Below are 27,152 nucleotides of genomic sequence, written 5' to 3'. Positions count from 1 at the left end.
GATGCAAATGTGGTCCAAAATGTTAAATAAAAGAAAGCGATCATATTTACTTAGACATATGTGGAAATTCTTTCAATTAGTTTAACTAAAAGTAACTTATGCACATCTGTCAAAATTACAAACTAGTTACATTCCTACTCTTTATATTTGCTTTGGTCTGTGTTGGCATCAATCACCAAAAAGGGGGAGATTGAAAGGGAAATGGTCTTAAAACATTTTCCATAATCGATTTTGGTGTTTGACGTCCATCACAAACCACATGGACTAAATAGTTTGCCTAGTCATCATCTATCTCAGGTGCACAAAGTTCAACATAAACCAAGAAAGAAGTTAAGTTGTGGAATCAACAAAGTTTGGAGCAAAGACTAGAAATGGTGCTCCCAGTGGCGCACCGGACAGTGTCCGGTGGTGTGCACCGGACACTGTCTGGTGCCCAGGCCGAGCACCTTCCGAATTGGTCGCTCTCAGGTTTCTCAGAAAGCCACTCCACTATAATCCATCGGACTGTCTGGTGTGCACCGATTTCGGTGAGCCAATGGAGCAATGTCAACTGTGCCAACAGTCGACTGTGGTGTACAATAAAAGTGAACAGTGCGCAAGTAAGAAGTCAGAGCAGCGAAGTCAAAACGCACCAGACATGTCTGGTGTGCCACCGGACTGTCCAGTGCAGCTAGAAGACAAAGGACTTCAACGGTCAGCCGCTCCAAACCCCAACGGTTTGCTTAAAAAGGTAACAATAGAAGCAATAAGCCTTATTCTTCTCCATATTATATTCTAACCAACTATGTTGTCTAAACCAATGTTTTTGAAAGCTCCTTTTGTCATGTGATTGAGGAAAGTTATGACCAATTGGTTGAGTCAGACCTTTAGCTATGAAAGCCCTTCTAACATCATCTCTAATATTAGGGGCAAAAGAATCGATTGGAATATGAAGTCCTGAATCAGAAATAATGTGATCCGGGTTGAACTAATTTATACCTTCGACTTGATCATTAACATTTTCACCATTGGAATCTAGAATAGGTCCATTCTCTTCTAGAACAAGTGTAACTTCTTCACTATTATTCTTTTGAACTCCAACTTGTATTCCGGGTTCATTGTAAACTCTACTAGCGCGAGTGTTTGGTCTATTTCTGGTTTCTCTAGGAGAGAGAAGACAAACACATTGGTCAACACAATATCCCACCCGGCCACCACACGTGTTCATAGCCCACCTGGAACAACAGTCATAGGCTCAGGTTGTCCACAACGACAACAACTAGCTGCCCCCTCTCCTTCCTGTTACACATAGGGTCGGTCTTCCGGTGCAACGGCGAACGCTAAGACTGACCGCAGCGGTCACCGCGAGGCCGCCCTCTCCCCTTGCATGGCGGCTACAGGACCTTCTCTGCCCGTGCATCGATGCTTCCTACAAGCCCCCAGGCAACGAACCGCTTCTCTCTCTCTCTATTTTTGGCGTGGCACTGCTCATCTGCGCTAACACTGTTAGGTACTGTAGCTGTGGGCCCGCTAGTAATAGTTAGTAGAAGAAAAAATGATATTGGATAAAAAGTAGCATATGAAATGATATTTTATGGTTGTAGTGTGGTATATGGGGAGAAAATAGTGGGAACCGCTGCGGGAGATGAAAAAGTATGAGATGAAATGTTGATGATGTGACATAAAAAAGTGATATAGGGGAAGAAATTTAGGGTAACCGCTGCAGATAGCAGCCTAAGACTGTGTTCAACGGTTCCCCCTAAATTTGCCCCCCTATATCCCACTCACGTGCCACGTCAGTGTTCTCTTTCCCCCTATATCTCCACGCTCTACAACGGTTCCCCCTATATCAAACCTCTATACCCCACCAAACCAATATTTTATACTTTCATCATCAACTAACTCAACTACCATCCAATTTTTGTTTTATTTTTATTTGCTCTATGAACAGTGCGCGGCCTTAACTTAGTGCACAATTAATTAGCAAACTTCATAATTAGTATAAATACGTTAGTAAAAAATCGTTGGAATTATATGTTTTTAAATAATTAGAAATTCGCAATCTTCTAGTACACGACACGAGTGGCTTGCACCACACGACTGGCTTCCACGACACGCCACGACCTCCTGGCTTCCTTGACACGCCGAAGCCATCTATAAATAAGGTACCGTGCGGGCATGCTGTACTCATCTCCACACTTCTCTCTTCTGTACCAGCAGCCATTCCATCAATTGTACGTAGTATGTACTGTTCGTCAAGCTCGTCATGGACTCATTCAAAAGCCTAGTGTTGTCTTCGTCATCCGATGATTCAGACAAAGAGATCGATAACTTGTTGCTTTGTCAACATGTTGACGAGCTTGGTCTAGGAGCCTCAAGCACGCGCCGTAGGCGCTCTTCATTGCCTCGCCGAGTTATCCATAGGGACCACGCTGCTAGAGAAAATCTCATCAAGCACCACTACTTCGGACCTAATCCAGTGTATCCACCACATGTTTTCCGTCGAAGGTACATTTGCTAAGTAATGCTTTAACTTTGATTTCGAGGTTCGTTTTCTTATTTTTTTGCTTTGCTTTGGTTTTCAGGTTTCGGATGCATCGTTCTTTGTTCCTCCGTATCCTTCGTGCCGTTCAGCGAGAAGACGATTTTTCACTATTCGATGTGATGCGGCAGGTTTAGCAGGGCTCGGTCCATTGCAAAAAGTATGTGCTGCTTTGCGTATCCTTGCTTACGGGTTACCAACCGATACGGTCGATGAGTACATACAGATTGGGCAGACTATGGCTAGGGACTGTCTGATCGGTTTCTGTCGCGCAATCATATCATGCTTTAGCGAACGATACCTTCGTATCCCTAACCACGACGACATTGCTCGCATACTTAGTGTAAACGCCGATAGGGGGTTTCCGGGTATGCTAGGCTCCATCGATTGTATGCATTGGGAATGGCGCAACTGTCCTACTGCATGGCGCAGACAGTTTTGTGGGCGCAATTCGAGGCCAACAATGATACTAGAGTCAGTCGCTGGGTATGACCTATGGATTTGGCATGCCTTTTTCGGAATGCCTGGTACTAACAATGATCTGAACGTGCTGCATCGTTCACCAGTGTTTGATCCGTTACGTAATGGGACGATGCCACCAGTGCACTTCACTATTAATGGTACGACGTACAATTTCGGATACTACTTAGCGGATGGCATATATCCAAATTGGCCAACCTTTGTTAAGGCAATTCGTCACCCATTTGAGGAAAAAAGATTCACTTCACAACCAAGCAGGAGAGTTGTCGAAAGGATATAGAGCGAGCATTTAGTGTTTTGCAGGCGAGGTGGGCAGTTCTTCGTGGCCCAGCTTATGGTTGGGATCGTAATCACCTCGCAGAGATGATGACTGCTTGCGTTATTATGCACAACATGATTGTCGAGGACGAAGGAGATGGTGCAGGAAATGTGGATTTCAGTGGGCCCACTGGGCCACCTGAAGTTTGTAATAATATTCCTGAGCTCCACAACGAGTGGCTAAACAATCATATCCGATCTGAATTACCGAACGATCCCGAGTAGGACATCACTTGTCAGGCCACATACTTGTCTTTGCAACACAACATGATAGAACACTTGTGGGCACGTCGAGGGTCAATGGGTTGAAGGCCTTCCTCCAACTTATGTGCTAAATTCATGTGTGTTCTATTTATTTAGTTTACTATTTCCTTAGTACCAGGAATGAAAGTGTTGTCCTGTATGAAGGTTAACAGTGATGTAGTCTTGGTTACTTTTTCATGTAATGAATCTGGTTCAAATAAAGTGCACATGTTGCAAAACGTGTTGTCAGGTATGAAACAACCTTATTGTCAAAATCAATATTCTGAAAAATAAACAATGTTCAAAAACCAAGCTAATGTTCTCAATCAATGAAGGAAATATTCAACAAACTCGAAATGACTGATGTCCGAACACATCGGACCACGTTACGCCGACACTAGGTTCGCAACAAATTCTAAAATACAATAGTACTCTTCAGACAGGATTGTTGATAAAAAACTCGATTAAACCTTTTCTCCTCGTGAGGTATATAGGTCTCACATCCTCTGGTAAAGCATCCATATCCATAGCTAGGAGTTCCTTCAGCTCTACGTCCTTTCAGATCCTTTCTTCAATCATCATTTTTCTTTGCTGCATTTCTATTTCCTTGGATTGGACCTCCAACTTTTTAAGTTCAACTTCCGTCAAGAACTCAATATTCTGTTGTTTCTTATCTGATTTTTCTTCACTTTGCTTCAATCTTGCTATTTGAATGTCATGAATTCTTGAAAGGTTGTCAGTAGACTGGGAGGAACTGGACATTGCCTTCTTGCTTGATGCTTTCGTGGAGTCCCATCCTAATGGCCTTTTACCTTTTGAACCTGCTTCCTCAATTTCCAGATCATTAACAGAACCTGAAGGTGTACCACTACCAACAGGCTCCATCCCAGCATTGCCTCTCCAGGGGCTTCCATGAACCATGGAATCCCATTTCGGTTCATTTTTGTGACGGAACCTCCCAAGTCATTAGGCCCACCTATAGTTGTCTTTGTCCAACGAACCTCAGACAACCTTGCAGGTGCCCCTGAACCACTTGACAAGTTTGGTATCTACTTTTCTTACCTTTCCCAAGAGCGTTTTACCCGTCACGCAGACATTACAAGCATCGGAGATACGAAAATGCGGAAGCAGTTACATAAACTTACCTTTATTTAAAAGTAAGATAGAGTTAAATATTTACAAACTAGAATATAATATACGAGTGCAGAGTATTATTATTATTACAAACCATGGGAGGCAAAAACCCCTCCCGATAAGTTCACACAAAAGTTTTATGGAGGATCCTTTCCTCCCGCAGCTTCACTCCTGGTGCTCTTCTTTCGGTACCACCTTAGAACAGAAGCAACAAAAGTCGGTTGCTTCCTCACCTAAAAACAACATGGGACAAAGCCCTGAGTATGGAATTACTCAGCAAGTCTTACCCGACTAAAGAAAAGACTCTCAAGGGTATGCTGGCTTTCAGGGAGTCAAGGTAAGGCTTAACAATAGTCAATGACTCTGTTTGCAGAAATGCTTACTAAGAGTGGATCCTTAAAAATCCAGTTTTATTTGTCTGGTTAAGTAGAATTACCTATAACTAGAGTTCATTCTACCCTAGTTCAATCACTTGACCTGCACTAGCCAACTTCTTAACAACCCTTTATCTTTACTGGAGTTCTACATATAGGGCAGTGACCAAGTCTTTATAACCGCGAAGGTACGACGATCCGAATCGATTATACTCAGCTGAGGATCTACAATCACACGACATATGTAGCACTTAACCCTTGCATATGTCAACTCGCCACTGGGGTTCTTAAGACCAGATCAGGTTCACGCCAACCGAGAGCACATATACACCACCGTCCAGCCTCTTGCCACGGAGGGTACACGCTACTCTCGCCATCTCTCCACTCCCATTGCGTGGTATCTTATTCTGGCCTTAGTCTGCCCAAGGCAAAGCTTACCCATGACGAGGCATGTGACCAGTTAAAGGGTCCTCGGTCATCAAGCCTACATCGAGACGGTCCTTAATCGACTCAGACGGAGACACTACACCGAGACTCTCTTCTCGTGCAAGTCAACCGCCCGGTCTCAGCTTAATCATTTCAAACCCAAAGTTTGGTACCTGGCAGAGGTACATCATTTCCGATGTTGAACCCATCATGGCCATGATGGATTCACCATCAAGTTTTATTTTTGAAAACATCCCTCCCACTTTGCAACATCATATTTGAGAAAACAAAACATTTTGTTTTGCTAAAGCAGGACTAAGCATAAGAAAACTTTTTGTAAAACAGGGATTAGGGAATAATCCAAGGAAGGAAATGCAGCAAGAGTTTAGCACACAACTCCTATCACCTAATGCATCAAATAAGTGAGAAAGAGTTTTAAAAGTAACAAGGAGGTGGCAAATGCACTGGGGCTTGCCTTGTTTCACAGGTGAATCAGGCTCAGTTCCACAGATGTCAAAATAAAAGCAGTTGCCTGCCTGATGTTCCTCAGGTGGTGGTGGTGGAGTCTTTTCTTCTTCTACTTCTTCTTCGTTTACTAAATATAACCACACATAATAATGAATGCCCATGTAATAATGCTTATGAGAGTGCAAAGATAATAAGAGTTTATTATCTGAAGTCTTGAATACAATTTTCCTTCACAGATCTCCGAGAACTTAGGGTTTCCGGAGTCATTAGTGAAGTTCACAGGGCAGGGGGGTAGGGTTTTAGGTTCTAAGTATCAAACAAGGTCCAAATCAAACCAAACTCTATCTAAGGCTTCTAAATAATATATAAGGGTCATTCAAAAAGTTTGGGGATTTTTGGAATTATTATCTATTTTCTAAAAATCCAGAAACAAGATTTTAAGCTATTTTAAATATCCTATAATTTCTTATTTGAACTAAAAATCAATAAACTATTTTTATTAAATACTATAGGAAATTAGGGATCTAGCAAAATTGGTTTGATAATTTTATCATTTTTCTATAATTTCCTATAGATTTTCAAAGCTTAACAGAAAAAGAAAAGAGTAAAGCAGAAATAGTATTGGGCTCATTTTAGTCCGAGGCGGCCCAGCAGAGGCCGAATTCGCCCGCGCGCGCCCGCATCGGTAGTTTTGTACAGAGACCCCCGCGGGTTTGAATATTCCGAACCGAGTTCACCGCACTGTTGCCATGAGTCACTGACAGTTTTAGAAGGGCCCCTACGTTTCTATTTCTATACACGCCGAGATCCTCGACGACGGATGGCGTTGCGCAGAGCTTCGCGAACCTGTATACCAGCCGACTCACGCAGTGACTGGCACCATGTTTCGGTCGAGACCGAATTCAAGGTCTAATGAATGTTTCCCCCACTTAATTTCATCAATGGCTACCAGGTTTGCTCTGGCCACGGTGACTGTGGACATCACGGGTAGCTGAATGTGTTCCCAGTGATTAAGGGGATTCTAGTTCAATTGGACGGGTCGATGAGCATCAAGGGTACATAAGAATACTCAAACGAGGGAGCAGAAGGTATGAGCAGACCTGAATTGAGCTGGCCATGGTGAGGTCCTTGCTACGGTGTTCTTGAGTATTTTTGGGGGAAATCCAAAATTGGAGCTCACTGATGATCGATTGAGGGCAATACTTGGTGGCTGGATGCGTAATGATCCTACGGAGCTCATGGTGGCTTTAATTTATACTAGGCAAGAGCGGTGGCCGGGAATTTGAGCGATGACGCGCGACGGTCGGAGAAGGGGTGGAGCACTGGCGCAAGTGCATAGTGGTTTTCACCGTGGCGCCTCCTCCGGCGATCACCGGATCCCCAAGCGTGACTAATCGCGACGTGGTAAATAGCCTGGACACGCGGCGCACGACAGTGATCGACAACGGCGGCGAGCTCTTATCCCGATCGACCGATGAGCAAGGGGGTACGGCAAGCTTAGCCGCGACGGGACCCAAGTTGATCCAGGCGCCGAGATTTTTACCTGCCCACGGTTATCCACCGACCATGGTGCACGAATCGCGACGATCAATCAATAATCACGACAAAGGATCACCGGCGACGAGGGGGAATGAACCCGCGATCTGATTCAGTTTAGGGTGCACTGTACCATGGTGAGCTGGGTGCAGACAGCTGACAGAGCGATTTGCAGGGAGATTTGCTCCCAATTTCAGGTAGTAATAAGATCATCACTCTTTAGCAAAGTTATAGCCCAATGATCCAGCTACAATTTTGTCATAGCAACCCAAGCCAAATTCTTACTCGATCATGATTGAATTCGAGCCCTAAGTTCATGCAGCCCCACTGTTAGTCAGAAGTTCAGACTCAAACAGCCTGACAGCCCAACTTCAGGCTCATTTATCTTCAAATTCTTCATAACAACTATGCTTACTCCCTTAAGCAAAGTTATTCTCCTTTGATATATCTACAATATTGCTGTGGTGACCTAGGGCAAAAACCTTATAATTTGGCAGATATAAGGCTCCAAAGTTGAGCTAATTACACTGATTTCAGACTTAGCCAAAAGGGTTTAAGTGTGGCTCTTTTGCAAATTAGTCCAAAACTCAAGGTTTAACTTGCAAATCTCCATAATTTTGAACCTTATGACTTAAGACACCTTATTATCATGGTTTTTGCACTTTAGCCCAAAAGTGCACTGATTTTGCACTTAGCCCCCCTAGGGTTTAGGTTTAGGGTTTTCTAGGGTTCCAAATAGGGTTTCTTGCACTCTTAGGGTTTGGATCCCACTTGAGTTCATCTATGGTGATACTTTATGATTATTTCTAACAAGCTTTGAAGTTTTCACTTGTTTAAGCCTTGTTTTCTCTATTACACCCATTCTAGGGTTGAGCTCCCTACTCTAGGGTTTGATTCACAAAATGCCATAACAATACAACTTGTTTGAAATTTTTGCCTAGTGAATGCACTCTAGGTGTGTCAAACATATGAAATGCCCATGCTTATGATGTTATGCTCAAATTTTAGTAACAGTAACACCAGGGGTGTTACATCCTTTCCCCCATAAAAGAATCTTGTCCCGAGATTAAAAGTCCTAGGGTAGGTATTGGAAAAGGAAATGCTTCACTCTTTTATTTCCTTATTCTTGGTACAAGGCAGGGGTGGTCTGGGGCTCACTCACTCCTTTATTACAACAATTTTATACACTCTACAAATTACATGAGGCCAAAAAGCCTGGGAAATTCTTTTCTAAAAACTCTTGAGTTTCCCATGTAGCCTCATCTTCTGAATGTTGGTTCCACTGTATCTTGTAAAATTTGAGAGTTTTTCTTCGGGTAATTCTGTCCTTTTGATCCAAGACTCGAATAGGGTGTTCTGAATATGTCAAGTCTAGTTCTAAGGCAACATCTGTTACTTCAATAGTTCGATCGGGAACCCGAAGACATTTCTTCAGTTGAGACACGTGGAACACATTATGTACAGCAGACAAGGTTTTGGGTAGTTGAAGTTGGTATGCCACTAGTCCATATCTTTCAAGGATAGGAAAAGGACCAATATATCGGGGTGCAAGCTTCCCTTTAACTCCGAAACGCGATACACCCTTCATTGGTGAAACTTTCAGGTAGACATAATCTCCCACTAGAAAGTACAAGGGTTGTCGTCACTTGTCTGCATAACTTTTCTGTCGAGCTTGAGCTTTCTTCAAATTATGAATTATTCTTTGAACTTTTTCTTCTGTCTCTTTTACCATATCAGGCCTGAAAAGGTACCTTTCACCTGGTTCAGACCAATTTAACAGAGTACGACACCGTCGTCCATATAAAGCTTCGAAGGGTGCCATCTTAATGCTTTCTTGATAGCTATTATTATATGAGAACTCCGCTAATGGTAAACAATCATCCCATTTTTGTGGGAACTCCAGAACACAAGCTCGTAGCATATCCTCAAGTATTTGATTTATTCTCTCAGTTTGACCACTTGTTTGAGGATGTTAGGCCGAACTATGGAGCAATTTAGTACCCAAGGATTTGTGAAGTTCTTCCCAAAATTTGGATACAAATTGAGGTCCACGATCCGACACTATGGTCTTTGGAACACTGTGTAAACTGAGAATACGAGCAATATACAGTTCTGCGTATGCAATTACTGGATATTTTACTTTGACTGGAAGGAAGTGGGTGATCTTTGTGAGTCGGTCAATGATAACCCAAATGGAGTCAAAGCCTTTTGCTGTTCTGGGTAATCCCACAATAAAGTCCATACTAATATCTTCCCATTTCCATATTGGTATTGGTAGAGATTATAGTGGACCGACAGTCTTCATATGTATGGCTTTGACACGTCTACAAGTGTCACATTTTGCCACATAGCGTGCGATCCCGATCTTCATCTTTGACCACCAATAATGTTGTTTTAGATCATGATACATCTTAGTGCTTCCGGGATGAATAGAATAGCGACTAAGATGTGTTTCATCTAATATTTGTTGGCGGATCTCTTCATTCTTTGGCACAACTATGCGGTTGTTGAACCATACAATGCATTGATCATCTTTCCTAAAGCACTTGGCTTTTCCGGCCGCTATCTTCTCACGAATGTGTTTCATACCTGCATTATCCTTTTGAGCATCCATTATCCGTTGTAAAAGGATTGACTCAAGCTTTAGTTGATTTGAAGTTCCATGCTGAATCATTCCCAGGCTTAAATTCTCCATTTCTTGGCATAACGTAATGTGAGAGGTTTCCATTGTAAGACAATGACAAAAAGTCTTGCGACTCAAGGCATCTGCCACTACATTAGCTTTGTCTGGGTGATAATGAATCTCTTGTTCATAATCCTTAGTAAGCTCGAGCCATCACCTTTGCCTCATGTTCAACTCTGGCTGGGTGAAGATATATTTCAAGCTTTTATGATCTGTATAAATGTGACAGATATTACCCAGCAAATAATGACGCCAGATTTTTAGGGCATGAACCACTGCAGCTAGCTCCAGATCATGAGTCGGATAATGTTCCTCATGTCGGCGTAACTGCCTTGAAGCATAAGCTATCACTCGGCCTTCTTGCATTAAAACACAGCCGAGACCACTGCCTGATGCGTCACAATACACATCAAAGGGTTTTCAATATCCGGTTGAGCCAATATCGGAGCAGTGGTTAATAATACCTTCAATTGTTCAAAGGCTTCATTACACTCTGAAGACCAATTAAACTTAGTATCATTCTTCAATAAACTTGTGATTGGTTTCACAAGCTTGGAAAAATCTGGTATAAATCGGCGGTAATAGCCAGCTAGTCCAAGGAAACTTCGGACTTGATGTACAGTGGTTGGGGGTTTCCACTCCAAAATATCCTTTACTTTGCTGGAATCCACCGCAATCCCCTTGGCAGATAATACATGTCCTAGAAATTGAATTTCTTCCAGCCAGAACGCGCATTTACTGAACTTGGCATATAACTGATGTTCTCTCAAGCGTGTTAATACAATCCACAAGTGCTGAGCATGCTCCTCTTCATTCTTGGAGTATATTAAAATATCATTGATGAATACCACCACAAACTTGTCCAACTCAGGCATAAATACTGAGTTCATCAAATAAGTGAAGTGGGCAGGAGCATTCGTCAGTCCGAAAGACATTACCAAATATTCAAATAACCCATACCGCGTAGTGAATGCGGTCTTTGGTATATCTTCGGGCCGGATAGGGATCTAATGATAGCCCGACCTGAGGTCAATCTTGGAGAATATCCTCGCTCCATTCAGTTGATCAAATAGAATGTCAATCCATGGAAGAGGGTACTTATTTTTGATAGTAACCTCATTAAGGGGTCTATAATCCACACACATTCGAAATGTTTGGTCCTTCTTCTTGACGAAGATGGCTGGACAACCCCATGGTGACGAGCTTGGCCGGATAAATCCCTTCGCTAGTAGATCTTGCAATTGGGTCTTGAGTTCTGCCAGCTCATTTGGAGGCATTCGGTACGACCTTCTAGAAATGGGAGCCATACCGGGCTTCAACTCAATTACAATATCTACATCTCTTTCTGGTGGCAATCCAGACAAATCTTCTAGAAAGACGTCTGGGAACTCACATACTACCGGAATATCTTTGATCTCCAGTATGATGGCTTCATATACACTGCCAAATGGTTTAGCCGGAATGGCTATGGGGATAGTCAAGAGAACCTCTTCTTGTCCATAATTCAATTTGATAGTTCTTAATTCAGTATTGAGAATAGCTTTATGTTGGGCTAACCAATTCATGCCCAAAATTACATCTATATCTTGGCCTTTCAGAACAATCATATTAGTAGGAAAGTCCCGCCCAGCCAATGTTACGGGCACTTGGAAAGCCACTTCTTTAGTGAATATTTGTCCCCCAGGCGAATGAATTTTAAACCCTTCCCTTGATTCATGGCATGGAATGCAATGTTGCTCCACAAATCTCTTACTTATGAAGGTATGTGAAGCACCAGAATCAAAAAGAATAATTGCAGGGTGATTGGCCACTAGAAACGTACCCATCATAATCGGTTCGTTGTCCGGTGTTGTGGCCACTTGAGTATAATATATTCGTCATGTTTTCCTTGTATTCTTGCCCACGGTATTGGTGGCAGCATTTCCCTTCCCTTGCGCAGAATTCCCAGAACTTAGCTGATTACTATAGAGCGATTTTGCTTCTGATATGGGCAGTCCTTAATGAAGTGTCTGGACTTTCCATAGTTGAAACAACCAGCTGAAGAGCTGGGGAGGGCAGGGAAATGAGTGCCAGGGGCACCCGGCTGACTTGTTGGAGTGGGGGCAGTGGCGGGGCGAATAAAGACCGGTTGCTTAAATGGGTAGGAGGGTGGGCGTGGGGAAGAGTGATTTGGGTTGAAAGGTCGGATGACCAACCTTTGCCTTTTCTCAGACCCCTGACTGGGTCTGTTGCCTCCGTAACCCTTAAATTTTCCGGAGCCTGCATATTTAGCCTCGACTGCCAGCGCTGTGCTGACAGCCCTTCCGTAAGTAAGGTCGATGCAGGTGGCCATCTTTCTTTGCATTTGACCATTCAAGCCTCTCATGAAACAATTCCTTTTCTTCAAATCTGTGTTGACTTGATCGATTGCATATTGGGATAAGTGATTAAATTTATTGAGATAATGGGTGACAGTATCTCCGCCTTGTTTCAACTTCATGAACTCTTCCTGCTTCATGTGGAGAACTCCTTCAGGTATATAGTGCTCTCTGAAGGCCAACTTGAACTCATCCCAAGTTACTTGATGACCGACCGATTGAACGGCTATAAAATTTCCCCACCATGTGCTGGCAGGGCCACGTAATTGTTGGGTTGCGAATAGGGGCTTTTGAACCTCTGAACACCGAAGGAGCCCGAACTTCTGTTCAATGACGCGGATCCATTCATCTGCTTCTAGAGGGTCCTCTGCTTTAACAAACAATGGAGGGCGTGTCTCAGAGAAATCCAGATAGGATGTTTCATGGGGGCCTTGCGGATATACCCGCCTGCCTTATTGTTGTATCTGTTGACTTGCCATTTCCCATAGAAATCGGGTATTGTTTGCTGTAGCGTTAACCAAGGCAGCGACGGCCTCGACTAAAGTGGGAGGTACTGGAGGTGGGTTTGGTGTTGCTTCCCTTCCACTTGAGGTCCCTGCACCATCCTGAGAACGAGTCTTGGAAGGCATCTGAGGCAACAAACATTGAAAAGAATATAATATGCCAAAGAAAACCATCCATTATACATTACTGAAAAGGGTAAAGTTACAGACTCGAATTTTTACAACAGGATTACACTTCCTATTATACATTATTACTACTTCTACACTATACTATTCTTGCTTCTTGTCACTCTTAGTAGCCTCGCTGTCGGGAGTAGGAGACCACTCATCCACCAACTTCATAGAGGGAGGGGGCCTGAACAAATCTAGTTCACCACCGAAGGCTTCTCCAGCTGTCCCAGAAGGTCCGGCTTCCGTCCCGACAGGATCCGCAGGTACATTGGGATGCAGTTGCGAATACAATACATGATCTTCTTCATGTAATGTATTACAATAAACCTGCAAGTTATCTACGGCTGAGCTAAGCTCCTCCACGCGGGCTCAAGCTTTTGCCTCCTTAGCCCAGGCAAGCGAACGAGAGTTAATCGCCCAATCGAGCGCTAGATCTCGTTCTGCGAGCTGGTCTTGCAGATAGCGGATGCCTGCTCTTAATTCATTTATTCTTTCTCCATTCGCGACCCATATGTCGTTCCTGCGATGGAGTTCTGCTCGAAGCTGATCCACTTGGGCTTCTAGATCCCCAATTGGATCGTTGCTATCGCTACTGCTATCTTCATGCCGTGGGGCAAGTTGATGACGGGGTACACCGATAGGTCCGGTAGACTTGTGCGCGGTCTTTCTGGTGCGCGGCAGCATTTCTTAAGGGGGAAAAACTTATTAGCATAATTTTTAGCATGATGCATGTGTAATTACAGAATCAATCTTAGTCGATTCACACCTTCTATACATTGCACTCTATATTTGGTCTTTAAATAAGTACTTCAGAAGGAAGCTAGATAAGAAAAAACGAAAATTTTTTTAGGTAAGTCTTAGAAAATTCTTTTGAAGATGCCTCATAAGATCTGCAGAGATGGGCTTCGCTCCGATACCAGCTGTGACAGAACCTCCCAAGTCATTAGGCCCACCTACAGTTCTCTTTGTCCAACGGACCTCAGACAACCTTGCAGGTGCCCCTGAACCACTTGACAAGTTCGATATCTGCTTTTCTTACCTTTCCCAAGAGCGTTTTACCCATCACGCAGACATTACAAGCATCGGAGATACGAAAATGCGGAAGCAGTTACATAAACTTACCTTTATTTAAAAGTAAGACAGAGTTAAATATTTACAGACTAGAATATAATATACGAGTGTAGAGTATTATTATTATTACAAACCATAGGAGGCAAAAACCCCTCCCGATAAGTTCACACAAAAGTTTTATGGAGGATCCTTTCCTCCCGAAGCTTCACTCCTGGTGCTCTTCCTTCGGTACCACCTTAGAACAGAAGCAACAAAAGTTGGTTGCTTCCTCACCTAAAAACAACATGGGACAAAGCCCTGAGTATGGAATTACTCAGCAAGTCTTACCCGACTAAAGAAAAGACTCTCAAGGGTATGCTAGCTTTCAGGGAGTCAAGGTAAGGCTTGACTGACTTTGTTTGCAGAAATGCTTAATAAGAGTGGATCCTTAAAAATCCAGTTTTATTTGTCCGGTTAAGTAGAATTACCTATAACTAGAGTTCATTCTACCCTAGTTCAATCACTTGACCTGCACTAGCCAACTTCTTAACAACCCTTTATCTTTACTGGAGTTCTACGTATAGGGCAGTGACCAAGTCTTCATAACTGCGAAGGTACGGCGATCCGAATCGATTATACTCAGCTGAGGATCTCTAATCACATGACATATGTAGCACTTAACCCTTGCATATGTCAACTCGCTACCGGGGTTCTTAAGACCAGATCAGGTTCACGCCAACCGAGAGCACAGATACACCACCGTCCAGCCTCTTGCCATGGAGGATACACACTACTCTCGCCATCTCTCCACTCCCATTGTGTGGTATCTTATTCTGGCCTTAGTCTACCCGAGGCAAAGCTTACCCATGACGAGGCATGTGACCAGTTAAAGGGTCCTCGGTCATCAAGCCTACATCGAGACGATCCTTAATCGACTCAGACGGAGACACTACACCGAGACTCTCTTCTCGTGCAAGTCAACCGCCCGGTCTCAGCTTAATCATTTCAAACCCAAAGTTTGGTACCTGGCAGAGGTACATCTTTTTCGATGTTGAACCCATCATGGCCATGATGGATTCACCATCAAGTTTTATTTTTGAAAACATTCCTCCCACTTTGCAACATCATATTTGAGAAAACAAAACATTTTGTTTTGCTAAAGCAGGACTAAGCATAAGAAAACTTTTTGTAAAATAGGGATTAGGGAATAATCCAAGGAAGGAAATGCGGCAAGAGTTTAGCACACAACTCCTATCACCTAATGCATCAAATAAGTGAGAAAGAGTTTTAAAAGTAACAAGGAGGTGGCAAATGCACCGGGGCTTGCCTTGTTTCACAGGTGAATCAGGCTCAGTTCCACAGATGTCAAAATAAAAGCAGTTGCCTGCCTGATGTTCCTCAAGTGGTGGTGGTAGAGTCTTTTCTTCTTCTACTTCTTCTTCGTTTTCTAAATATAACCACACATAATAATGAATGCCCATGTAATGCTTATGAGAGTGCAAAGATAATAAGAGTTTATTATCTAATGTCTTGAATACAATTTTCCTTCAGGGATCTCCGAGAACTTAGGGTTTCCGGAGTCATTAGTGAAGTTCATAGGGCAGGGGGTAGGGTTTTAGGTTCTAAGTATCAAACAAGGTCCAAATCATACCAAACTCTACCTAAAGCTTCTAAATAATATATAAGGGCCATTCAAAAAGTTTGGGGATTTTTGGAATTATTATCTATTTTCTAAAAATCCAGAAACAAGATTTTAAGCTATTTTAAATATCCTATAATTTCTTATTTGAACTAAAAATCAAGAAAATATTTTTATTAAATACTATAGGAAATTAGGGATCTAGCAAAATTGGTTTGATAATTTTATCATTTTTCTATAATTTCCTATAGATTTCCAAAGCTTAACAGAAAAATAAAAGAGAAAAGCAGAAACAGTATTGGGCTCATTTTAGTCTGAGGCAGCCCAGCAGAGGCCGAATTCGCCCGCGCGCGCCCGCATCGGTAGATTTGTACAGAGACCCCCGCAGGTTTGAAAATTCCGAACCGAGTTCACCGCACTGTTGCCATGAGTCACTGACATTTTCAGAAGGGCCCATACGTTTCCATTCCTTTACACGCCGAGATCCTCGACGGCGGATGGCGTTGCGCAGAGCTCCGCGAACCTGTATACCGGCCGACTCACGCAGTGACTGGCGCCATGTTTCGGCCGAGACCGAATTCAAGGTCTAATAAATGTTTTCCCCCACTTAATTTCATCAATGGCTACCAGGTTTGCTCTGGCCACGGTGACCGTGGACATCATGGGTAGCTGAACGCGTTCCCGGTGATTAAGGGGATTCTAGTTCAATTGGACGGGTCGATGAGCATCAAGGGTACATAAGAATACTCAAACAAGGGAGCAGAAGGTATGAGCAGACCTGAATTGAGCTGGCCACGGTGAGGTAATTGCTACGGTGTTCTTGAGTATTTTTGGGGGAAATCCAAAATTGGAGCTCACTGATGATCGATTGAGGGCAATACTTGGTGGCTAGATGGTAATGATCCTATGGAGCTCACGGTGGCTTTAATTTATACTAGGCAAGAGCGGTGGCCGAGAATTTGAGCGATGACGTGCGGTGGTCGGAGAAGGGGTGGAGCACTGGCGCAAGTGCATAGTGGTTTTCACCGTGGCGCCTCCTCCGGCGATCACCGGATCCCCAAGCATGACTAATCGCGACGTGGTAAATAGCCTGGACACGCGGCGCACGACAGTGATCGACAACGGCGGCGAGCTCTTATCCCGATCGACCGATGAGCAAGGGGGTACGGCAAGCTTAGCCGCGACGGGACCCAAGTTGATCCAGGCGCCGAGATTTTTACCTGCCCACGGTTATCCATCGACCATGGTGCACGAATCGCGACGATCAATCAATAATCACGGCAAAGGATCACCGGCGACGAGGGGGAATGAACCCGCGATCTGATTCAGTTTAGGGTGCACTGTACCATGGTGAGCTGGGTGCAGACAGCTGACAGCGATTTGCAGGGAGATTTGCTCCCAATTTCAGGTAGTAACAAGATCATCACTCTTTAGCAAAGTTATATCCAAATGATCCAGCTACAATTTTGTCATAGCAACCCAAGCCAAATTCTTACTCGATCATGATTGAATTCGAGCCCTAAGTTCATGCAGTCGCACTGTTAGTCTGAAGTTCAGACTCAAACAGCCTGACAGCCCAACTTCAGGCTCATTTATCTTCAAATTCTTCATAACAACCATGCTTACTCCCTTAAGAAAAGTTATTCTCCTTTGCTAGATCTACAATATTGCTGTGGTGACCTAGGGCAAAAACCTTATAATTTGGCAGATATAAGGCTCCAAAGTTGAGCTAATTACACTGATTTCAGACTTATCCAAAAGGGTTTAAGTGTGGCTCTTTTGGAAATTAGTCCAAAACTCAAGGTTTAACTTGCAAATCTCCATAATTTTGAACCTTATGACTTAAGACACCTTATTATCATGGTTTTTGCACTTTAGCCCAAAAGTGCACTGATTTTGCACTTAGCCCCCCTAGGGTTTAGGTTTAGGGTTTTCTAGGGTTCCAATTAGGGTTTCTTGCACTCTTAGGGTTTGGATCCCACTTGAGTTCATCTATGGTGATACTTTATGATTATTTCTAACAAGCTTTGAAGTTTTCACCTGTTTAAGCCTTGTTTGCTCTATTACACCCATTCTAGGGTTGAGCTCCCTACTCTAGGGTTTGATTCACAAAATGTCATAACAATACAACTTGTTTGAAATTTTTTCCTAGTGAATGCACTATAGGTGTGTCAGACATATGAAATGCCCATGCTTATGATGTTATGCTCAAATTTTAGTAACAGTAACACCAGGGGTGTTACAATTTTTTAGCCGCGTCCAGCAATGCATGAAATGAAAAGGCTTTTTCTGTGCGGTAGCATTTAGAGTTGCAGCTTTCGAAGTCTACAAAACATTTATAATACTTGTCAAATCACGAATTAAAGTAAGTACACATGGAACCATATCCATACTTAAGTATTACAAAGGAATGTTATTATACCTTGTCGTTGTCTGTTAGGTCAGTCTGATTTTCCCTTAGGACTCTTGCGTAGAATCCAGCATATTTACCTGTTTCAGCCCTTATTTTGTCCCATCTGCTGCTCAAAGCCCTATTAAGTCTCATTGGAAACTCACCTCTAAGTTCATTGTACCTTTTCTCAATTCTAGCCCATAAACCCTCCTTCCTCTGCCCTGTGCTAATTACTGGATCACTACTAATCTCTACCAAGTTTTGCAAAGCAAAAGGTCTTCATCAGGTTTGAAGTTCTGTTCCTTTGTCCTCCTACCTGTCGCTGGTGTGTCCGAAGGTTTGGTAGGGCTGTTTAATTCCTGTACACTATGCTCTGCTTCTGATTCCAAATTGATAGGGTCAGTCTGGTTGGTCACATGGGTATAAACCTGGGGAAATGGAGTAGGTGGTACCATCTAGGCTTGACCCAATGATGTTTGTGGTGGAGGACCACCTGGATTCATCATACTAAAATATGGGTTCCATGGATTGCGAAAGGGAAATGAAGATGTGTCATTAGGTCCCTAGGACCAGGTAGGATTGCTCATCTGGGTTGTACTACCAGTAATTGTAGCAGGATGGGTTGGGTCTAATCCTTGGCCCTGCTAGAACTCAGGATCCCACATGGGTGGGGGGAAATCTGGTTACCTGTACTGGGGCTAGCACCAGGAGGTCGAATAGGTGTGTTTCTGTTGTTGTCAGCCATTCTGGGAATGAAATACACGGATCAATTAATTTGGAAAATAGATAACACACTTGTACTAAAATGTAGCAAGTTTCATGCACTCCACATAAGGTTCATACAAAAGCAACATTAACAAACATCCGACATGTCCTACATCGGTTACCCATGCATCACAGACATCACACAAAAGTTTGTATTTATTTCGATGCATTACTAGCACTAAGACCTTGGTCTAGGTACCACATTTACAGGTTCTAAATGCTATACCTAGTGGACATGTCCGAGTCATAAGAGTCATTGTCACTGGCCTCATACAATTCTGGTGAGGAAGGGGGGTGAAAGGAAATTGTCTACCCACTGGGTCCACATGCTCCACAACTTTAATTTCTTCCTCCATCCTCACCTTCTCTGGGTCTGGCCTTGCTTTGCTCTCTAGGGCATCCTGCTCCATCAGGTCTACCTCCTTTCGAATTGCAAGTAGTGCATTCAGAAGGTAATGCTTGTCACCCAAATGCCTGAAAGCCTCTTCTAGAAAGCTTCTAATATTCAATGCACCAGTTTCGACTGAGTCTGCAAGATTGAGGACCAAGTGTTGCAGTACTTTGGCATCATGGCTGCTCATCTTGAATCCTATCCTCAAGCAGTTTCTCCTTTGCTAGACAAGGTGCATACATGAAAAAATTAGGCCCACTGTTGTTACTAATTAGTGAAATTAAAGTGGTCATGGCAGCTACCAAAAACAGGAAGTGTTGGGCCAAAAATGTTATTGTGCAAGAAGAATGCTAAACTATTTATACACATTTTATAAACACTTGACCCGTGGGTAGGTAAATTTGTTGGTTGCATTTAGTAAACTAAAATTACACAAAACAAATGAAACACATACAGCATTCATGGAAACTAGACTTATGAAAATGATTAAAAACAATGTACTATAGCGAAAAAGGATTTAGAACCTCAATTACTTGAAGTGGACGTCAAATAATCAACTAATATTTTGAAGCTGTATAATAAGTAAAGGTGTTCGTTAGTTGCATGCAATGGTTACTCATGTAAGGAAACACTACTGGAAATTCTAGATTCACTGAGTGCAATTCATAGACAGAGTTTACGGGCCTACAAGGTTAGTAAAGTATGGATCCTTACAGTTATCCAAAAAAAAAGCTAAGCTAATTTTTGGATGAAATCAACCTACACAATGGCCGAATCGGAGATCCGAGATAACCTAAACCCTAACCGTGAAAGAAGTCGAAGAACACATAAACCCTACCTGTCAAACCAGATCAAGAACAGGTAAACCCTAGTGTAAATCGAAGCTACGTTTATTTGGGCAACAGATTCAATCATAGGTGCAGAAAATGGCGAAGTCACGAATCGTACCTTGGACCTTGAAGATCGAATGAAGCAGATCGGCTCAACGTAGATCTATCGTCGAATCGATGACCTCCCTTTGCCCGAGACCCCGCAGGCGACGTGCCGGCGGACAGAGAGCAACGGCGGCGGCGTCTTCGCATGGATCTGCCGGGTCGGCGGTCCGCGAAGGTTGAAGGCGGATCCGCGTCGAGCTCCCCCACCGTGCTCGCCGCTCGGAGCAAGAAAACCGAATCGCGGGAGAGGGCGGCGTGACGGGTACCTTCTCCGGCGGGCCGACCGTCGCACTTGGTTCGCCTCCAAGACCATCCTCGGAGTATTCCGAACCCGCGAGCGTGTGGGCGAAGGAAGCGGCTGCGGGGGAGGAATGCGGCGTAGCGTGCCCCTCCATTTAGCGTGAGAGAGAAAGAATCGGGGAGGGAGAGGAGGAGGATGACTGGAGGAGGACGCCGGTGAAGGGGAATGAGGTGTACTGTAGCCCCTATATTGTGTACAGTATTAGGGGAGGGGAGGGCTGCGGACACCGTTGAAGACAGTCTAAATGCACTACTACAGTGGTAGGGTGCCCCCTTCCCCTTCCTGTCCACGTGGCATCGGCCCGCCCTCCCTACGCCGCCCGCGCCCGCAAGACGGGGCCCAGGGCTCTATGCCATGCGCCGAACGCACGCGGCCTTCTTGCGCCACGATCACGCAAAATGTTACATTTCCGCACGGCTTTTTAAAATCAGGGAAGGCCCAGATTACGTTCTATAGGAGGGAATTTCCCGTCCAATTTATTAACATATCGGGCTCCGGCTCGGCCACTTCGTTTGCACCCCCCGCTCGGCCGCCTCCACCGCTGCCTCGCTCCCTCCGCGCCCACCACGGAGAGCACGCGCGGCGTGCAGCTTCCCTCGCGCGCCTCGCCTTCCCGCTGCTCTGTCCGTTCACCTGCGCTCCTCCTCCTAGGGTTAGGTCACGCGTCGCCGTGGGCCGCGGCGCCCGGCGCAATGCGAAGGCCGTCGGGGGCCGGCGCGCCGTGCCGCAGCCGCGCGATCCAGGTGCTCGTGGCGGTCTCCTTCGCCTACGCGCTCGCCGTGCTGCTCCTCGAGTCGCCGTTCGTGTCCACGTCCCTGCTCGGGGCGGGGGCGTCCGCCGCGGCTTCGCGGAAGCTCCACCTCGCCGGCGCGTGGGAGGGCGTGAGGCGCGCCGTGCCGGCGCGCCCCGCCAAACACCCGCACAGGGAGACCCTCTCGTCGGACGCGGGGCGAGGACGGGCGCGCCGGTTGGCAGGGATCGTCTCTGGCCTCGAGCTCTGCCACCTCAACTCCACCCGCTCCGGCTCGCTACGCAAGGTCGCCGCCGAGGCTGCCGAGTCAGGGGCCCGCGTGTTCTCCGACCTGGAGGCTCTAGCGACGGCCCTGGCGTCCTCGCGTGATTCGTCAGGGGAGGAAGAGAAGAGCAAGTGCCCTCACTCGATCGTCCTCAGCGGCGACGAGTTCCGGGAGAGGGGGCGGGCGGTGGAGCTGCCGTGCGGCCTGACGCTGGGTTCGTATATCACGGTCGTCGCGACACCGCACGAGGCGCACCCTGAGCGGGATCCTAAGATCACGCTGCTCAGGGAGGGTGAAGAGCCGATCATGGTGTCGCAGTTCATGATGGAGCTGCAGGGGCTCAAGACGGTGGACGGCGAGGATCCGCCCAGGATTCTCCACTTCAACCCGCGCCTCCGCGGCGACTGGAGCGGCAAGCCGGTGATCGAGCAGAACACCTGCTATCGCATGCAGTGGGGCACTCCGCTCCGCTGCGAAGGCTGGAGGTCACGTGCCGACGAGGAGACTGGTCTGCACCCTCCACTATCACCAGATAAAGTATTGTTAATCTACCGATTACATTGGCCCAAAGATTTTATTCTGATTGGATTGTTCTGCAGTGGATGGGTTGGTGAAGTGTGAGAAGTGGATTCGGGATGATGAAGGGCGGTCGGAGGAGTCAAAAACGTCATGGTGGCTGAACCGGCTTATTGGCCGCACAAAGACAGTCTCCGTTGATTGGTCATACCCATTCGTCGAGGACCGCCTGTTTGTTCTCACTCTCACTGCTGGGTTCGAGGGTTACCATGTGAATGTTGATGGACGGCATGTGACATCATTTCCATACCGCACTGTAAGTGCTTCTCGTTTGTACATGAATAGATGGGGAATGGAATGCAATATTATATAAGTGCTTCTCGTTTGTACATGAGTATATCTTATTATACCAGGTCTACAAATATTAATATCGGTGCACTGCCATCCGTGTTTGACACTGTTAACTTTTGTCGCTGGTGGTGCTTGTAGGGATTTGTTCTTGAGGATGCTACTGGCTTATCATTGGATGGGGACCTTGATGTGCAATCAGTGTTTGCGGGGACTCTGCCCACCACACATCCTAGCTTTTCTCCACAGAAACACCTAGAGATGTTACCCAGTTGGCAGGCTCCTCCCCTTCCAGACGAACCAGTTGAGATTTTCATCGGTATCCTGTCAGCAGGCAACCATTTTGCTGAGCGAATGGCTGTGAGAAAGACATGGATGTCTGCTGCTCAGAAGTTGCCGAATGTTGTGGCCCGGTTTTTTGTTGCCCTGGTAAATCTTGAAGACCAAACTCGAGTACTTTTTTTTTGTTGGACTTGAGTTGGTCATTTTTTTTCTTTTCTGCAGCATGGCAGGAACGAGATTAATGCAGAGCTGAAAAAGGAGGCTGAGTTTTTCGGGGACATTGTTATTGTGCCATTCATGGATAGCTATGATTTGGTTGTTCTCAAGACAATTGCCATATGCGAGTATGGGGTATGTCTAAGTGCTTTCTTTCTTGCTACTATGAAGTCCCTGTAAAACACTTTGTCACTATTATAATGAACTTGTCCTCTCAGGTCCATGTTGTATATGCTAGATACATAATGAAGTGTGATGATGATACTTTTGTTAGACTTGATTCAGTAATTGCTGAAGTGAAGAAAATCCAGAACGGTGAAAGTCTCTATATAGGGAACATGAATTATCGTCATAAGCCATTGCGTGATGGTAAATGGGCTGTTACTTATGAGGTAAACTTATATTTGATTCCACAATGATCTCATATGCCCTTTTTCCTTTCATTGATTGAAAATGAAGGTGCTCTGCGCACTATGTTGTTGTAGCGAACTGTTCAATACAGTATATTTGGTCTGTATGGGTATTAAACATTAGGGCTAGTTTGGGAACTCCATTTTCAAAGGGATTTCTATTTTCCTAAGGGAAAATAAACTAATTTCCCTTGGGAAAATGAAAATCCCTTAGGAAAATGGGGTTTCTAAACTAGCCCTTAGCAATAGCAATCATACTTGTTCCCCTAGTAGTGTATAAATTGGTTCATGAAACCTTAAAACCAGGTAAAAAATCAATTCATGGTACCTTGATGTCAAATTTACGGAATCTTTCTCCTGTTTAGGGCTAGTTTGAGAACTCCATTTTTCCAAGGGAAAATGAACTATTTTTTCTTGGGAAAATGGGGTTTCCAAACTAGGCCTTAAAGAAATCTAATAAGGTTCATTTCTGGATACTATATTTCACAGATGACATAACTGAATGAGTCAATGTGGCAATGCTACATGGATTAACATTGAAATTAACTCCATTAAGTTGAATTGTCTAACTGATTATGGTTCCACATGAAAAAGCGGCTTTGTGAAGCTGTTTCCTGTAAATGCCTTTGTGCTATTTGCCATCTAACCTGTCTGGTTTTTTCATCCAAACAACCATGTGTGTTGACTTCTGTTTGATATACATTTGAAGCTGCTGTAGCATTGAATCTTCCAAACTTCACCCTCAGTTTATAGCTTTTGATCTTTAACCAATACCTTTTTTTTCATTGTTAAAATTACTATGCATATTCATCTGAAACGTCGATGTTGTTACTGTATGCAGCCTCTGCCTCTATCCACTCCATTGTTAATATATCCACTATGTTCTAATTAATTCATGTAATGTTTTCTTAACTCGACCGTATCTGCATTTAATGTAACAAAACGAAACTTGATCTTTTGTACATTTAATATTTCAGCAGTAAAAGTTGCCATAACAGATTGGTTGTTGCTGTTGCTTTGTTGGATAAGTCTGTACAAAAATAGATATCTTACCCTCAAATATGATTGTGCAACCTTTGATCTCATAATATGTCACTTTTATACCATACCTGTGACTGCAATGCTGCACTTAGCAAAGAGGTATCAAAGAGGTATCCTCTACTTCTACCTCTCTCGACTTTGCTTGACTCAGTATATCAGTGGAAGAATTGATGGTCTACTAGAGATGCCTTTTTTATCCTTCTCTACTTCATTCTCTTATGAAGTGCCCCCTTTTTTAATGCATGCATTTTCTCATCTATGCTTCTGTGTTTTACAGGAATGGCCAGAAGAGGATTATCCCATCTATGCAAATGGTCCTGGATATGTTATATCCTCTGATATTGCAGACTCCATTCTATCAGAATTTTTAAACCTTAAATTAAGGGTAAGCTCAGTTGACTTTTCTGGTTTGCATTTCGTGACACATATGGTAACTTGTTTAAACAAATTGCATTCTTTATTTGCAATAACTGGCGACCTGCCTGATCATATTCCCTTCCAGAAGTTTATAAACAACTACCATTGGTTACCCTGCCACTAGATAGCTGGTACATGGGTTTGTAAGATGGGGCATGATGATGCCGGCAGGAGTATAAGGTCTTGTTTGGAAGCAACCTAGTTTTTAAGAAACCAGTTTTTATTTTTTAGCTAGGAGAGACTAACTTCTTGGTTTTTAAAAAACTGTGAATCCAATTTCTATAAACTGAGGCATAAACTGATATGTCTGGAACCACCTCAGTTTCCATAAACCAGTTTCTTAAAAACTGGGTGGTTCCAATCAGGCCCTAAATTTCATTTCTTGCTGTGCAGCTTTTCAAAATGGAGGATGTCAGCATGGGCATGTGGGTCGAGCGGTTCAACAGCACCAGACTTGTTAAATACGTCCACAGCGTCAAATTTTGTCAATTTGGATGCATAGATGATTATTACACTGCACACTACCAATCACCGAGGCAGATGTTGTGTTTGTGGGACAAGCTGCAGGCTGGAAAAGCTCAATGTTGCAATATGAGATAGCAACATTGGAGGTGGTGGTACTGGTAGGCGTTTCTGTGGTGGTAGTGCCTATCCTTATTCATGAAGGAGAACCTAGAAGCCTTGAAAATAAATTAAACCCTCGAGATGACTAACAAATTGCCATTTAACGGATTTTTTTGGTATAGCTGAACAGGCGGTGTTTCAGCTGGAAATGGAAACAGGGGGAATGGGCAGCGGCCTGTAACGACTTTCTGATTGAGCTTGCGGCGCTCTTCTTTCTCGACGTATAGACGGAGTTCTGTGAGCAGTATGGAACCTGCTTGGGTCTTGATTTGTAAATGGGACGGGTAGAAAGCTTAGTCAAATAACTATTGCTTTTGGCACTTATGGCTGTGGTTGCATTTATAGGCAACCCAGTTGTACAGATGGTAGTGTACAAGAATTTTGCTGTGCTCTTAACATGGTCATAAGTTATGGTTTGATTAGCAGGCCTACTTGTCTTAATCTGGTCATAAGTTATGACTTTATTACTGGTGGACTTGTCACTATCACGACTTCGGCTCTATGACTTTATGACCTTTAACCACAGTTATTACTACTGTTCAAAATTATAATTCATTTTCTACTCCTTTCCTTCTAAAATACTGTTCCACTTGGTCCTAGGCGGTCTCGGTGTGCTTTTTTACTGTTACCGTGCCGAAGACAGTCCCTTGATAACATTTATGAACGTCACCGATATCTTTAGGGTGCACATTGCAAAGATGGACATAGCAGAGAAAGTAGAATTGCAAAGATGGACATAGCAGAGAAAGTAGAGTTGACTAGAGTAAGTCTTCATGCTATAGATAGAGTTGACTAGAGTAAGTCTTCCTGCTATAGATAACCAGGAACTGATGTCATTGAGCATTCTTTTCACTTTGGTGTTGAGAGGGAGATAGTCTTTGACTTTCGGTCTCGTGAGGCCCATTGGCAAACTCAAATTAGTGAACGGGAAGGTGCAAACTTGACATCCAAACATTGTCACTAGCTAAGTGGTTTTGGTGACATCAAGGTTGATTGGTAAAAGACATGCTTTGTATAAATTAATCTTGAATCTTGCCGCTCTGATGCCATTTTATCCACAAACAACACTTACAAGGTGTTTGATTTGAAAAGCTACCCATTACTGTATTCGGTGTCTGATAAGAATGTTCAACAAATAAAGAACAAGTAATTTGATGTTTCCTTCTTGTGTGTTATTGTATCAGATACTCTTTATGCTTCTTTGCACATGCACATGCAGTAAATTGATTAGCCATCATTTTTATGTTTCTTATAAGATGTCATAGTACATGTTTAACAATTAGGGGGTATTTGGACCCGGGGATAAAATTAGCCCAACTTGTGATAATGGGCTAAACATGGCATAGGAAAAGGTAACGCCTAAGAGGGGGGTGAATTAAGACTTTTAAAAGCTCTTTCTAAATTAAGCCACAAATGAATCCTTGGAACAAAACATATGCAAATAATCAAATTAGAATGTACAAACTAGATTTTATTTAAGTGTTGCTATCTCTACCGCAAAGCCTAAGTTTCAATCCTAAGTAATATAACTAGAAAGACAAGATTGAAACTTAAATACTTAATATAAATGTGAAAGATAAAGAGCAAGGTAGAGA

The 27,152-nt window shown here is 43.9% G+C and overlaps 1 protein-coding gene across 2 annotated transcripts; it reads left to right on the top strand.

The window, feature by feature from the left end:
• The first annotated feature begins 21,146 nt into the window (after positions 1-21,146).
• Positions 21,147-26,042, top strand: LOC100192098 (Hydroxyproline O-galactosyltransferase GALT4). Of its 2 annotated transcripts, XM_008678595.4 has the most exons (8): positions 21,147-22,211; positions 22,303-22,535; positions 22,709-22,996; positions 23,072-23,200; positions 23,284-23,457; positions 24,794-24,901; positions 25,327-25,556; positions 25,680-26,042. In XM_008678595.4, the coding sequence occupies exons 1-7, from the start codon at positions 21,380-21,382 to the stop codon at positions 25,531-25,533; spliced, it is 1,971 nt and encodes a 656-aa protein (XP_008676817.1). In that variant the 5' UTR covers positions 21,147-21,379; the 3' UTR covers positions 25,534-25,556; positions 25,680-26,042. The 2 variants fall into 2 exon arrangements, with proteins under 2 accessions (XP_008676817.1, NP_001130993.2); NM_001137521.2 differs by having other exon boundaries at positions 21,212-22,211; positions 25,327-25,981.
• Positions 26,043-27,152: the final 1,110 nt, after the last annotated feature.

This window comes from Zea mays, chromosome 1, assembly GCF_902167145.1.
Source record: "Zea mays cultivar B73 chromosome 1, Zm-B73-REFERENCE-NAM-5.0, whole genome shotgun sequence".
Taxonomy (NCBI): domain Eukaryota; kingdom Viridiplantae; phylum Streptophyta; class Magnoliopsida; order Poales; family Poaceae; genus Zea; species Zea mays.
This window is presented reverse-complemented; position numbering and strand designations above follow the sequence as displayed.